The sequence below is a fragment of the Chrysochloris asiatica genome, unplaced genomic scaffold (assembly GCF_000296735.1).
Source record: "Chrysochloris asiatica unplaced genomic scaffold, ChrAsi1.0 scaffold00064, whole genome shotgun sequence".
NCBI classification, from domain to species: Eukaryota; Metazoa; Chordata; class Mammalia; order Afrosoricida; family Chrysochloridae; genus Chrysochloris; species Chrysochloris asiatica.
The window spans coordinates 2,119,925-2,134,834 of record NW_006408582.1 but is presented as its reverse complement, the minus strand read 5'-3'; the positions used below and the strand labels follow the sequence as shown (position 1 = coordinate 2,134,834).

General features: G+C 41.0%; 1 protein-coding gene across 1 annotated transcript in view; it reads left to right on the top strand.

Annotated features, from left to right (window-relative positions):
* The first annotated feature begins 10,762 nt into the window (after positions 1-10,762).
* LOC102821421 (L-threonine 3-dehydrogenase, mitochondrial-like) overlaps positions 10,763-14,910 on the top strand; it is a 17,295-nt gene continuing 13,147 nt past the window's right edge. Inside the window, exon 1 of the mRNA XM_006864329.1 lies at positions 10,763-10,946. Within this exon, the coding sequence (XP_006864391.1) occupies positions 10,763-10,946 (184 nt within the window). The remainder of the gene's footprint in view (positions 10,947-14,910) is intronic.

The window sequence follows — 14,910 nt, the reverse complement described above, 5'->3', positions numbered from 1 at the left end:
GTCCAAGTGCTGAACAGAAAATTTCAAAGATCAGCTCGAGAAGATAAAGCCAAATACTACAACAAAATGTGCAAAGATCTGGAATCAGAAAACCAAAAAGGCAGAACACACTCAGGGTTTCTCAAGTTGGGGGAACTTTACAATGTTGTCCACAGCTTATCCTGATCTACACAACCAAAAGCCTGTGTGTAGCCAATAAAGAACAAGTAAACATCTTTCTGGTATTCTCTGCTTTCAGCAAAGATCCATCTGATGTCAGCAGTGATGTCTCTCATTTCACATCCTCTTCTGAATACAGCTGGAACATCTGGAAGCTCTCTTTCAATGCACGGTTGTGTTGTTTTTGTTTATCTTTAGTAAAACTTTACTTGCATGGGATAGCAAAGATATTGTCCATTGATTTCTGCATTCCGTTGGGTCACCTCTCTTTGTAATGGGCACAAATACAGATCTTTTCCAGTCAATTGGCCAGATAGTTGCCTTCAAAATCCCTTAGCACATTAGTTTGTTGTAAGATTTCAATTTGTATTTTGTCTATCCCCGGTGCCTCGTTCTTTGCCAATGCCTTCAATACATTTTGGAATTCTTCCTTTAGAATTATCGGCTCTTGGTCATATGCTACCTCTTGAGATGGTTGAATATTGACCATTTGTTTTTTGGTACAGTGACTCTGAGTATTCCTTCTATCTTCTATTGATGCTTTCTGTATCATTCAATATTTTGACCTTAGAATCCTTCAATAACACAAGTTGAGGCTTGAGTTTTTCTTCAGTTCCTTCAGCTTGAGAGTTACTGAGGGTGTTCTATTTTGGTTTTCTAACTCCAGGTTTTTGCACATTTCATTATAATATTTGACTTTGTCTTCTCAAGCAGACCTTGAAATTTTCTGTTCCGCTCTTGTACCTCCTCACTTCTTTCATTTGCTTTAGCATCTCTACGCTGGAGAATAAGTTTCAGAGTCTCTTCTGACATCCATTTTAGTCATTCCTTCTTTCTTGTCTTCTTAATGATCTTTTGCTTTCTTCTGTATGATGTTCTTTATGTCATCCCACAATTCTTCTGGTGTTTCGTCCTCGGAGTCCAATGCATCGAATTTGTTCTTGAGACAATCTCTAAATTCAGATGGAATATGGTTATGGTCATATTTTGGCCCTCATGGACATGTTTTAATTGTCTTCAGTTTCAACCTGAATTTGCAGATGAGTCTGTTCCACAGTCTGCCCCTGGCATTGTTTTGGCTAATGATCTGGAACTTTTCCACTGTCTCTTTCCACAGATGAAGTCAATTTGATTTCTTTGTATTCCATCTCTTAAGGTCCACATGTATAGTTGTCTTTTAAGTAGTTTAAAAAAGGTATTTGCAATGAATAAATAATTGGTCTTGCAAAATTCCACCATATGATCTCCAAGGCCATATTTTCCAACTATTTATCCTTCCTCTTTGTTTCCAACCTTTGCATTTTAATAGCCAGCAATTATCAATATATCTTGATGCATGTTTTATTGATTTCAGGGTCAAGAAGTATGTAGAATTCTTCAATTTTATCATCACTGGCTTTAGTGGTTGGTGTGTAGATTCGAATAATAGTGGTATTAAGTGGTCTTCCTTGTAGGCATATGAATATTATCCTATCACAGACAGCATGATACTTCAAGACAGATCTTGGTATGTTCTTTTAGCTGATGAATGTGACGCCATTCCTCTTCAACTTGTCATTCCAGCATAGTAAACCATGTGATTGTCACATTCGCAATAGCCAATACCAGTCCATTTCAGCTCACTAATGCCTAGAATATTGGTGTTTATGAGTTCTGTTTTGTTCTGACAATTTCCAATTTTCCTAGATTCATACTTTGTACATTCCGTGTTCCGATTATTAATGGATATTTAGTTGTTTCTCTTCATTTTGAGTTGTGCCTCATCAACAAATGAAGGTTGCATACAGGGAAGACCAGTTAACATTACTCTTATGTTACTCACCAACCACTAAAGCCAGTGAGGAGGAAATTGGAGAATTCTGCCCACTTCTTCAGTCTGAAATTGATCAAACATGCAATCAAGATGTATTGATAATTACTGGTGATTGGAATGCAAAGGTTGGAAACCAAGAGGAAGGAACAATAATTGGGAAATATGGGCTTGGTGACAGAAATGATGCTGCAGATCATATGATAGAATTTTAAAGACTGAAGACCAAAAGAGTTGTTGGATGGCATCAAGAACATCATACAGGAAGAAAGCAAAAGGTCATTAAGTAGACAAGAAAGAAGGAAAAAACCAAAATGAATGTCAGAAGGGACTCTGAAACTTTTTCTTCAGCTTAGAGATGCTAAAGCAAATGGAAGAAGTGAGGTGGTACAAGAGCTGAACAGAAAATTTCCAAATTGGACAGCAAAAAAGGAAAACCATAGAAAAATTGATGCATTTGAGTTTTGGTGGAGTAGAATATTCGAAGTACCAAAAGAACAAAGATCTGTGTTGGAAAAAGCACAGCCAGAGTTCTCCTTGGAAGCCAGGATGGCCAAACATCATGTCTCATACTTTGGACATATTATCAGGAGGGATTACTCTGTGAAGGATATCATGTTTGGTAAAGTGGAGAATCAGAGAAAAAAGGAAGACCCCCCCCCCCCCGCCCTCCCCAATGAGATAAATTGGCACAGTGGCAGCAACCACAGGCTGAAGTATAACCTTGATTATGAGGTTGGCCCAGGACCTGCAGTGTTTATTTCTCTTGTGCATAGGATGGCTATGAGTCGTTACTGACTCTGGCGCCTAAGAACAAGTTCCCAGGGGACACAGACTCCATGGCTAGGTGGCTTTTCTAAGCCACCACCACCAAAAACAAAACAAAGCAAAAAAAAGAACCCGACACCATGGAGTGGATTCCATAGCGACCCCATATAGGACATCCAAGACTTAAGTGTTTACTAGAGCAGACAACCACATTTTTCTCCTGAGTTTAGCAGCCTAATTTCTAATCCACAGCGCCTCCAGTTCTCCTTTTGTGGCAATTACCGGTGAGCTAATATCCCAGAGGGTTTTTGTTTTTTTTCAGTAGGAAACCAGAATTAAGTGATTTTCTCAAGATTTCTTGCTAATAGATTTTCAGACTATGCATCCTGGGTTCTTTTCCTTCCTGTTTTCGCTCTGAGTCTCGCTTTCCTGTCCTGTTTTAATTTTTGTTGTTGTTGTTTCGTCGATTCGGCTCCGATTCATAGCGACCCTGTACAGGGTTTCCGAAGAGCAACTGGTGGATTTGAACTGCTGATCTTGTAACTAGCAGTCTACTAAACACAAATACAAGCTCTTCCCTTGACTCCAGAGGAGCAGACTTCTTTTTCAGGAAAAGGGTCTTTCAGAGTTACTCTCATTCCGACGGTGCCCACGCGTGTACTCGAAGGATGGCCGCTGGTGATGGAGAAGATGCGCTCCGCATTCTAACAATCCTCTTGTCGTTCCTTGGATTCTCCATTGTGTCAATTTAGGGCATAGACGAGTGTGAATGGTGTCTGGAGCTGGGAGCTTAGCACTCACTGCTTTCTAAGAGCCTGCGACTAGCAGAAGGACGGTTGTCACGGCAACCAGAGTCCGCCCCATCTTGACCTGGTGTCTAGAAAGGCCGACCTTCGCCGAAGCAGAGGATTGGTGCGCTAGGAGGCGGGTTGGGGCTGTGAGAAGATAAAATCGCCCAAGACTGGCACTCCAGGTTTTCTGCTCCTGGTGCTTGGGCTGCTAGCCACGTGTGGCGCCAAGACTCCAGCGCAGCATTGGCAGCATCTGAGCGACTTCGTGGGAAGGTCAGTCTGAGAGGTTGCCGAACGTTTTGCGGCGGCTTTTTGGGGGGAGCTAAGCCCTTTCCAGAGTGGAGGCCGACTTCCCTGAGCTCCCTGATACAGGGGGAGGGGGCGGGGGCGTGAGCCGTTGCGACCAGAGCTTGTGGCGCCGCATACTGCGCTCTGGGCGCGTGTGCGTCCCCAGCTGTCGCCACGGAGCTGGTGAGGTCAGCGCGGGGGAGGTCTGGCGCTGCTGGGGTTGGGAAGGCGCGATACCCAGGTTCCTTGAGCTTTTCTTAAAGGCTTCCCACAAGGCTGGGGAATCGGTGCGGGTTCAGCGCTTTTCCTACAACCGGTTCAACCAGTCCTCCAGGAAGCCATCTCCTACACCTTTTCCACAGGGAATCAAATTGAGGAAGACAAGTGCGCGGATCAAGTCCTGGCGTCCTCTAGTACACTTTACCCAGGGTAAAGGGGTGGGTGTCTTCCCGGCAACCGTGTCTGCGTAAGGCGTCGCTGTATCTGCCGAACGCCTTGTGCTAGAGGAACCTTGCGCACCGTGGAGTGTCCAACCTCCTTCCGATACCCACTGGCTGACTTTTACAACTCTGAAGAATTCCGTTTTTTCTTCTCACCGTTTCTGGTTTTCGATAATCCCCACTCGTAAAGAACCAGCTTGGCCTCTTTCCTGAGAATCCAGACTTGATTATTTCAAAAACTGTTACATTAAGGGGGAAAAGCTTATCTTGATGGAACTCTTACATTGACTGAACAGCTTGCTAAGTGTTTCTCACGCATTGAATGCTATTATTGTATCTAATGTGGTGATACTATTTTTGTTCCCGCTCTAAAGATGAGGACACTTGAATTATCGATATTTTACGCAATCTCAGTCTGATCTTGAACACACCAGGTGGTCCCATTAATGACGTCGGTGGCATTGGTGTCACCTCTTTCTCGGTGTGGTTACTCACTCCACTACTTCTGCCACTACAAACCCTGGGGCTGAGAGGAAGATCTCCACGTTGGCCAATGATAGAGAAGAGAAATTGCAGGGAGTCTCACAGGAGGGGCAAGGTCTCTTGGCACAAGGTCATGGAGGTGGGTGGAGCTGGCAGGCCTGCCCCACCCACCTTGAGTTACCACACTAGGTGACACCAACCTTAGTAATGCTGCTGTTCTGAATGTCCTGTGCCTTCATCCCTGCCCTTCAAAATGTGACTACCATGCACTCCAGTGAAACTGTTCTTGGGAAAGGTCATTAATCTTAACCAAAGCCTACCTGACAAAGTCTGTGATCCCTGTGACTTTCTGCCCACTTCTAAATACTCTTGACGCTACTGACCACATTCACCTTCATTTCCCACCTCTGCAGTTGTTGTTAAGTGCCGTCGAGTCGGTTCCGACCCATAGCGACCCTGTACAGGGTTTCCGAGGGTGTAAATCTTTACGGGAGTAGAAAGCCTCATCTTTCTCCCGCGGAGCGGCTGGTAGTTTCGAACCGCTGACCTTAAGGTTCGCAGCCTGATTCGTAATATTCTGCTTTAAACGTAAGAAATGCTTTAACACGATGCATTTTCAAGGCAGTCTCAACTTTCAATCTTCTGGTTCATTAAAATAACAATAAATTTGCCCTCACAGTGATCACCAACGGGAGAATTAGGTACTTCCTAACTACTGAGTGTTGACAAAACAGATGCTTTCCTAAACTCTTATGTTAATCTTCATAGGAACCCTGAAGTTTGGGGTCTGTTCCCCATTTTGTAGGGTGAAGTGACCTGTCCAAAGCCAGATAAAGATTAATTACTAAGAGGTTTCTTCAAAAGAGGAAACCATATCTTTTGACTCCTAAACCCTTTCCACTACCCCAGATGACTCCATTAAAAGAATGTTAAGTGCCTTGGAGTGATAGGGATTCCAAGGAGTGCCTGGGTGGGGTGAGGAGTGGCTGGTGAGCTTGAATAGATACTGTTGAGTACTTAATAGCCGATAAGGAACCTTGGTGGTATTGCAGGCTAAAACTGAACTGCTAGCTGCAAGGTCAGCAGTTCTAACCCACCAGCCTTTCCACTGAAGCGATGAAGCTTTCTGCTCCTATGAAGATTTACAACCTTAGAAAGCAAACACAGTTGTTATGAATCTGGGTGGGCTCTGTGACAGTGGGGCTAGAAGCTAAAGAGGATATGTACCAATGGTTGTCAGAAGGCACCTTCCCAGCAGCCACCCAGTACTGCTTTTCACAAGGAAAAGCACATGACCCTGTCGTGTCAGTGGGGGTGTGTAGACTATACCTTTTGACATTGTCAGAGGGTATGATACAAAATGACCCCATGATTCTTGTGGCTGGAGACCCTTGAGACTAGAATGAGGAAGGCAGTAGGGAAATACAGATTTCCAAAGGAAAAGACCCAGTGGAGTTTGGATGGAACTGGAATTTGGTAGGCTAATTTGTCTACCTAAATTGTTTATATATCTAATAGATTTGCCAAGATGAAAATTAGTCTAAATTAATTTGCTAATTTAACTGGACTAATTTAATTGTCGGGTTTCTACTGAGTGAATTTTTTTGCTCCTCAACTCTATTTGTGTTGTTAATTGCCACTGAGTCAACCCCAACTCAGTGACCCTATATACGGTTTCCAAGGAGTTTCAACTGTTAACCTTGTGGTTAGCAGTCCAGTGCTTATCATTCTTTGGGATTGGGTACTTTTAGTGTCATACTTAATGTGTTGAGAACATCTTACTATGTCCTGGACTGCTAGCCACAAGGTCTGTAGTTAAAACTCACCAGTCTCACCTCAGAAATCCTGTACAGGGTTGCTATGAGTTGAAGCCAGCTAAATAACAACAATATGAATTAAAATGATCAGAGCTAGAAATTTTGATACGTCTTGTGACAACCGGATCATTAAGGGAAACTGATGGCACATCCTTAGGGCTTTTAACATTTCAAGTAGTTCCTTTAGTATTCCGGAAGCAGAATGATCTACTTTCAGAACAATTTAATTCTAGTTTGTTTCCTGAGAAACTGAAGTTAGTATTTTTTCTGAAAACAGTCATTTTATTTTTTGTGATATAGACAAATGTCTGTTTAGTTTTCCTAATCTGCCTCTCAGATATGATATTTCATGCACTGCTAGGAATTGCACAAAGTTTTATAGGAAAGGCAGACATATTGTATCTTGGAATCTAAAATCAACATGTCCAAAATCAGATTCACTCATCTTCTTACTTGACACGCTTCTCCAAGAAACTCTTTCATCCAGCATCACAAATTAGAGTCTTCACTCAGCTCTTCCACTCCTTCACTAAGCCATCTATCGCCGAACAATCACCAAAACTTGTTAGTAGAGCTCTGAATCTATATCTCCAACATCCCCTCACTTCCCAATGCTACTGCTTTCTTCTGCTATTGTTTGTACAGAAAAATAGATATGCTGGGAGATGGGAAGAAGTTGTATAATAACTTCCCTACAGAGACTTCTCTTGGGGACGTGCTCCATTTACGGAGGAGAGTCTGTTGAACACTTTCTTTTTCATCCCTTGCAATTAAAGTGAACAGGGAGAGAATGCCTCCTGGACTATCATTTGATCCTTAATAAGCAGGGACTAGAATCTTCTTTGATGGTTTCCCTTTAACATTAAATTAAGTATCTTGACAGAGCAAGTTTTACTATAGAACATCTGTTTTCAAAGTATGGTTTGGGGAATTCTGGGAGATTAGGGGCTCCTGAGACTCTTTCATGAGCGCAAAACGATTTTAAAAATATACTAACATGCTATTTGCCTTTTCCATACTTTTCCTCACAAGTGTACAGTGGAGTTTTCCAGAGGCTCTGTAACTTGTGAGAAATCCCATCTAAAGGCTGATGAAATGTGTGCATGTATGTGTATTCTTATGTTTACAAAATCCTTTAAGGTCATAGAGTTAGGGTATAAGTATATGCAATTTCAGTGTGTTGTTAGCACTTCCCATGTATTTACTAGTGACTTTCAGTTGTACATGCCATCATTTCTGTTATCTAATTTTTCTTTAATAAATCCTTACTTTAAACGTTTCTGTTGTACCTACATGGAACAACAACGTAAGTGTGTATTGTCTTGATATATATCTTTTCTAAAATTTTAAGTGGTATTAAAAAACTTATTATTTTAAAATTTAATGTTTTATTCTATAGCAAAAAGATGAATTTTTATGTATTCTACTTAGGGACAGATTATTGGCTTAAAAGGGATATATTAAAGGACTTGTTTCTCCAACTCAACTAGCTGTGTCTTTAGATAAAAATGGTGAAATGACATATTAGAGTTCTTTGACTCATAGAAGGGAGGAATTTACTCCAAAGAAATGGGCAAAACTAAAATAAGAAATAAAAACATGAAAATTTCCCTCAACTTTATAGATGCAAATCTTATGTTATAGAACCCTTTAAAAATCTTATTATGGTAACATTGCAACATTATTTTGATACCAACCATTCAGAGTCCTCTACAGGAAAAATGAATGTCTTAAATGTAGATACGGTAAGCTCTTTAAAAGCAAACTAAAAATACAATAGCTACTGAAGCATCTAACAGGATACTTTATCAAACTGCATTGACTAGGAAAACAAAATAAAGCCTTGTTCAGATGAAAATGCATGGACAGAAATCATGGCATCGTACTTTGCAATGATACAATAATTTGTTGAACTTAAAATTCAGCTAAAAGCATAAAGACTGAGCTAGTATAAGCTCTGGTAGTGTAGTGGTTATGAATCGGGCTGCGAACCTCAAGGTCAGCAGTTCGAAACTACCAGCTGTTCTGCTGGAGAAAGATGAGGCTTTCTGCTCCCGTAAAGATTTACAGCCTTGGAAACTCTGTACAGGGTCGCTATAAGTCAGAACCGACTCCATGGCACAAAACCACCACCAGTATAATGATTGTGGAGGGCCTAGTGTGGCGCTCGAGGATAATGCACTGGACTGCAAACTCACCAGCGGCTCCTTGGAAACCCTATACAGGGGTGCTATCAGTTGAAACAAACTAACATGAAACCAAAAAACGGATTTTTTGTCTGTTTAAGAAGGTTTTTGATGGTTAATTTATGAAATCTTGACCCATAAGTGCACATTGTAGTATGCTGTGTGGCAAATGAATTGTGATGGTTGTTAAGTGCCTCCAAGTTAGTTCTGACTGATAGCTTGGATAGGGTTTCCAAGGAGCAACTGTTGAGTTTCAACTACCAACCTTGTGGTTAGCAGTCCAGTGCTTATTCTACAGCACCACACCAGGACTCCATGGTGAATGAATGAAAATGTGCTATGGAGTTGGTTCCGGTGAATGGGTTGTTGTTAAGTGCCATCAAGTCAGTTTTGACTCACAACTCTAGACAGGGTTTCAGAAGAGCAGTTGGTGGGCTTGCAGTTCAAGCTAGCCTTGTAATCTAGCGCGTTAATCCGCAGTGTGACCCTTATGAAGAAGTATGATTGTTGTCTTCATGTAGAGTGCTTGTGTCAATGTTTGATTTATGAGCTGAACTGAGCACTTTTTATAAATAAAACACTAGTTTTGCTTGAAAGGATGACTGCTGCATAAAGAGTACAATAGGTCTGTCTTTAAAGGGTGGGAAGTTTGGGATAGACCCAGAAGAGAAAGCTGGGTGTCTCTGATTTACCTTTTGTGAGGTGCTTGCCTGGGTGTTGTTTGCAGAATGAAGAACTTAAACCCTGTGTGTGTGTTTGGTCTCTAGCCATAAGTCATTGATCTTTCTTGACCTCTGGAGGGTGGAGTTGATTTTGTGATAAATTTTAGTGATAAAGCTGACAGCAAAGAGAAGCTAAAGTCAAACCAAACTAGGATTTTCTTGGCTGTAATCTTTAAGGAAAAGAGTTCTGGTAGCGTAGTGGTTACAAATCGGGCTACGAAACTTAAGGTTAGCAGTTTGAAACTACCAGCTGTTCCGCAGGAGAAAGATGAGGCTTTCTGCTCTCATAAAGATTTACAGCCTCAGAAACCCTGTATACAGGGTCTCTATGAGTTGGAACCGACTCCACGGCATATAACAACAACAATCTTTAAGGATGTATCAGATATTAAACTGATAAGGACAGATACTACACTTGATCGTAGCCAAAAGGCTGAGAAGCAATTTGGAAGAAGTGCAGCCAGAGTGAGTGCTCCTTGGAGGCCAAGATGGCCAAACTTCGTCTCTCATACTTTGGACATATTGTCAGGAGGGAGCAGTCGCTGGAGAAGGATATCATGTTTGGTAGGGTGGAGGGTCAGAGAAACAGAGGAAGACCCCACCCCCACCCCCCACCCCAGCGAGATGGGTTGGCAAAGTGGCAGTTCAAACCAACCTTATAGTCTAGTTCCTATCCTACAGTGCCACACCAGACTTGCAGTTATTTGTACCACCCAGGGACCTAAAAGAGAAGCTAGGCTTATGTAAATTATATAGAATCTTTGAGGAAATGAGACAGTGGATTGGCATTGACTACAGAATCTTTCCTAAAGAGACTCCAGTGAAATAAAAATTATTCACCACTTATTATTATTGCTGGTGGCATTTTTAGTTTGCTTTTCTAATATGGCTCACTGCAGAAATAATCTGAGTATTAGCACAAGGTTAACAGTGCCAAGTATTACTTAATCTGCAATTTTAGTTTGGCCTTTGTTGCATAGACTTCATGTAAATAAAATGTTTACCCCTTAGGAGGCACTTAACTAACCTTCTATTGACATACATGCTCAGCAGTCTCTTCACTTTGGTTCTTGGATCCAAAAATAGGACTTCAACTGTTTAAAAATAGTATTTTATTTTTGGTGAAAATGCACTGCCAAACCCACTTCCACTCACCTGTTTCTAGACATAATGATCAATGATATTGGTTACATTCTTCATTTTGTGTCAACATTCTCATTATCTTTGTTCTAGTTGCTTCACTCTCAATGACTTCAACTCCACTCTGATCTTTTTCATTACAGAGAATTTCAAAGAAAATGCCAGCTACTGGGATGCTGAGTCAGGTAGCTGGCCGGATGCTACTGAGTCCAGCGAGTGGCTGCCGGACATCTGTGGTGTCCATCAGGTTTCTGGGCTTCTCCCCTCGGCAAGTCACAGCAGATGCCAACTTTCACTCTGTCTCATGCTCTGAGACAGACCATCCACGTGTGCTAATTACAGGTGGGCTTTTTCCTTTTTCCACATCTGTGGCATGATTCTTAATGTCTGTGCTAGTTATGTATGACTGAGCATTCTTTTTGGAATATCTAATACGAGTGCCTTCACACTTATACTTTCTGTACTTCTTATCACTGTTAATTCAGGACAAACAGGTTTCACTAGATTGCATTAAGATTGTGTACATTTTACTAAACTATGAAAAAGGTCATAAAATGAATTGCTTAATAATATTAAAAATTTGTAGTTAGAACAACTAACATTTATGAATTAAAAACAACTTTCCCAATGCAGTGTATTTTCCAGAATATTGCAAATCCAAAATTCTTATTTAATCACTATTGCCAGAACTTTGGCAATATATATATATTGTTGTTGTTGTTGTTAAGTGCTGTCGAGTCAGGTTCCAACCTCCAGTGCATTAACCAATAGCATCACACCAGGCCTCCATATACATATGATTGTTTTTCTTTGATAGGACTTGGGAAGCCAAGGACCAAAAAGCAGCTTTGGAATGTGGATAGACTTGGGTAGTAATGGTTTATGAATAGGTAGTATGGAGGAACTAGACATGGATTCTTTTGTCAGGATGACCTTTTCTTGGCCAAACTCCTCAATTGAAACTCAGTGCGATTCATTCTGAACATTTACTGCAGTCTGTGTGCTGAAGATCTGAGCTGAGGCTCTGACTGCCCCGAGGGATTCCCCACACCATTCTATATCTCAGACTCGATCCTCAATATTCGGCACATTGCTTACACATAATTCCCTCTCTCCTCCCACCAGCCTTCACTCTGCCACTCAATGATTCCTCCTAGCATACCTACCTCAGCTTCTAAGTTGACTGACACAGTTTATTTCCCTCTTCCCAGGTTTTCTGCCCTTGCTGCACATCGTTACCCTAAACTGTGTTTTTGTGTTCTGCTACCCTCTTCTTTTCTCATTCTGTAAATGGGTTTCAAGGTTAGTCATTTTACCCTTTAATTCACTAAGAGTGTTCAATGTGCGTATGTGTGTTTTAGTCTCTTCCATTTTCTACTAATGGAGTATCTTCTGGTATCTGGTACTAGTTTTGGTGGCTTTTGCTTAGTCTCATGCTGACAATGTTCTGTTCAGCTCTGGAAAATTTCAAAGATCAGCTTGAGAAGATAAAGCTAAATATTACAATGAAATGTGCAAAGATAGACACCTATCTGGCCAACTGATTGGAAGAGATCAGTATTTGTGCCCATTCCAGAGAGGTGACCCAACAGAATGCAGACATCATCGGGCAGTCTCTTTGGTGTACCATGTGAGTAAAGTTTTACTAAATGTAATACAGAAACAGCTGCAAGCATACATTGACCGAGAACTTCCAGAGGTTCAAGCCGGATTCAGAAGAGCCCGTGGAACAAGAGATATCATTACTGGTGTCTGATGGATCTTGGCTAAAAGCAGAGAATATCAGAAAGATGTTTACCTATGCTTTATTGACTAAGCAAAGGCTTTCGATTGTGTGGATCATGACTATAGACAACATTGCGAAGTATGAGTATTCTATAACATGTACTCATGAGGAATCTGTACCTGGATCAAGAGGCAGTTGTTCGAACAGAACATGGGAACACAATGGTTTAAAATTGAAAAAGGTGTGTGACAAGGTTGTACTCTTTCACCATATTTATTCAACCTGTATGCTGAGCAAATAATCTGAGAAGCTGTGTTCTATGAAGAAAAACGTGGCATCAGGATTGGAGGAAGACTCATTAACAATCTGCAATATGCAGATGATACAGCCTTGCTTGCTGAAAGTGAGAGGACTTAAAATATTTACTGGTGAAGATCAAAGAACACAGCCTTCGGTATGGATTACATCTCAATGTCAAGAAAACAAAACTCTTCACCACTGGACCAATAAACAACATTCTTATCAATGGAGAAAAGGTTGAAGTTGTCAAGGACTTCATTCTTCTTGGATCAACAACTATCAACACTCACGGAAGCAGCAGTCAAGAAATCAAACGACATATTACATTAGGCAAATCTACTGCAAAAGACCTTTTTAAAGTGCTGAATAGCAAAGATTTCAGCTTGAGGTAAGGTGCGGCTGACCCAAGCCATGGTATTTTCAACAACCTCATATGCATGTGAAAGCTGGACAGTGAATAAGGAAGACTGTAGAAGAATTGATGCTTCTGAGATGTGGTGTTGGAGGAGAATGTTGAACGTGCCATGGGCTGCCAAAAGAACCAATAGATCCGTTTTGGAAGAAGTGTAGCCAGAGTGCTCATTGGAAGCCAGGATGGCCAAATTTTGTCTCTCATACTTTGGCCATATTGTCAGGAGGGACCAGTTGCTGGAGAAGAATATCATGTTTGGTAAGGTAGAGGTCCAGAGAAAAATAGAAGACCCCAACGAGATGGATTGGTCAAGTGGCAGCATCAATGGACTAAGTTTTGCAACAGTAGTGAGGTTGGCCCAGGATCGGGCAGTGCTTTATTCTGTTGTGCATAGGATTGCTATGAGTCGGTACCGACTTGATGGCACCTAACAACAACAACAACAACATGCTGACAAATGCTTACAGAAAATCTCACATTCTCTCTCTTTTTTTTTCAACTTTTACTGTGAATTGATCGAAGATTTACAGAGCAGATCATCAGTTCTACATTCAACAAATCATATACTTTGCTTCATTACAATGATTGCAATCCCCTCCATGTACTATCAGCTAGCAGTATTTACCTCTATTCAGTTTAACTCTTGCATTCCTCCCCGTATCTTCCATCCATTACCTTCATGTTTTTTTCTGCCAACCTCTGTCTTGTTCTATGTTGTTTGCCCTGTCACCAATATTAACTGACATGTTTCTACCCTCTCACTACCACTACTTGTCTGTCAGATTGTCATACTGTGGTGGCTTGCATATTGCTGTGACACTGAAGGCTATAACACAGGTATTTTAAATACTAGCAGGGTCACCTATGGTGGACAGGTTTCAGATGACCTACCAGACTAAGAGTAGGAAGAAGGAGAGGTAGACTACTTCTGAATGTTTAGCCACTGAAAACCTTTATGAATAGCAGTGAAACACTGTCAGATGTTGTTGTAAAGAGGTGTCGAGTCGGTATTGTCAGATATAGTGCTAGAAAATGAGCCCCTCAGTTAGAAGGCACTCAAAATATGACAGGGGAGGAGCTGTCTCATCACAGTAGAGTTGACTGTGATGACACAAATAGAATAAAGCTTTCAGAACCTTCATTTCCTAATGGGGAACAATTTAAAATGAGGAGAAAAGAAACAACTGTAAACATCCATTAACAATGGGAAGTTGTAATGAAAAAGTATGAATCTAGGAAAATTGAAAGTTGTCAAAAATGAAATGGAACACATAAAGATCAATATCCTAGGCATTTTTTGAGATGAAATTGAATGGTATTGGCCATTTTGAATGTGACAATAATGTTGTTGACTATGCCAGGAATGACAAATTGAAGAGGAATGGTATTGCATTTATCATCAAAAAGAACATTTCCCAAGATCTATTTTGAAGAACAATGCTGTCTGTGATAGGATGATATCCATACAAATATCAGGAAGACCAGTTTTGTTGTTGTTAAGTGCCATTAAGTCAATTCCAACCCATAGTGACCCTGTGTAGGGTTTCCAAGGAGCAGCTGGTGAGCTTGAACCACTGACCTTGCAGTTCAAATGGCTTTGCAGTCTTGTCCATTAACTCACAGTGCCACACCAGGATTCCAGAAAGACTAGTTAGTATCACTGTTATTCAAATTTGTGCACCAATGACTAAAGCCAGTAATGATGAAATTGAAGAATTCTTCCAAATTCTTCATTATGAAATTGATCAGACATGCAATCAAGATGTATTGATAGGTAATGGTGATTGGAATACAAAGATTGGAAACAAAGAGGAAGAATCTGCAGTTGGAAAATATGGCCTTGATGATAGAAATTATGCTGGAGATTG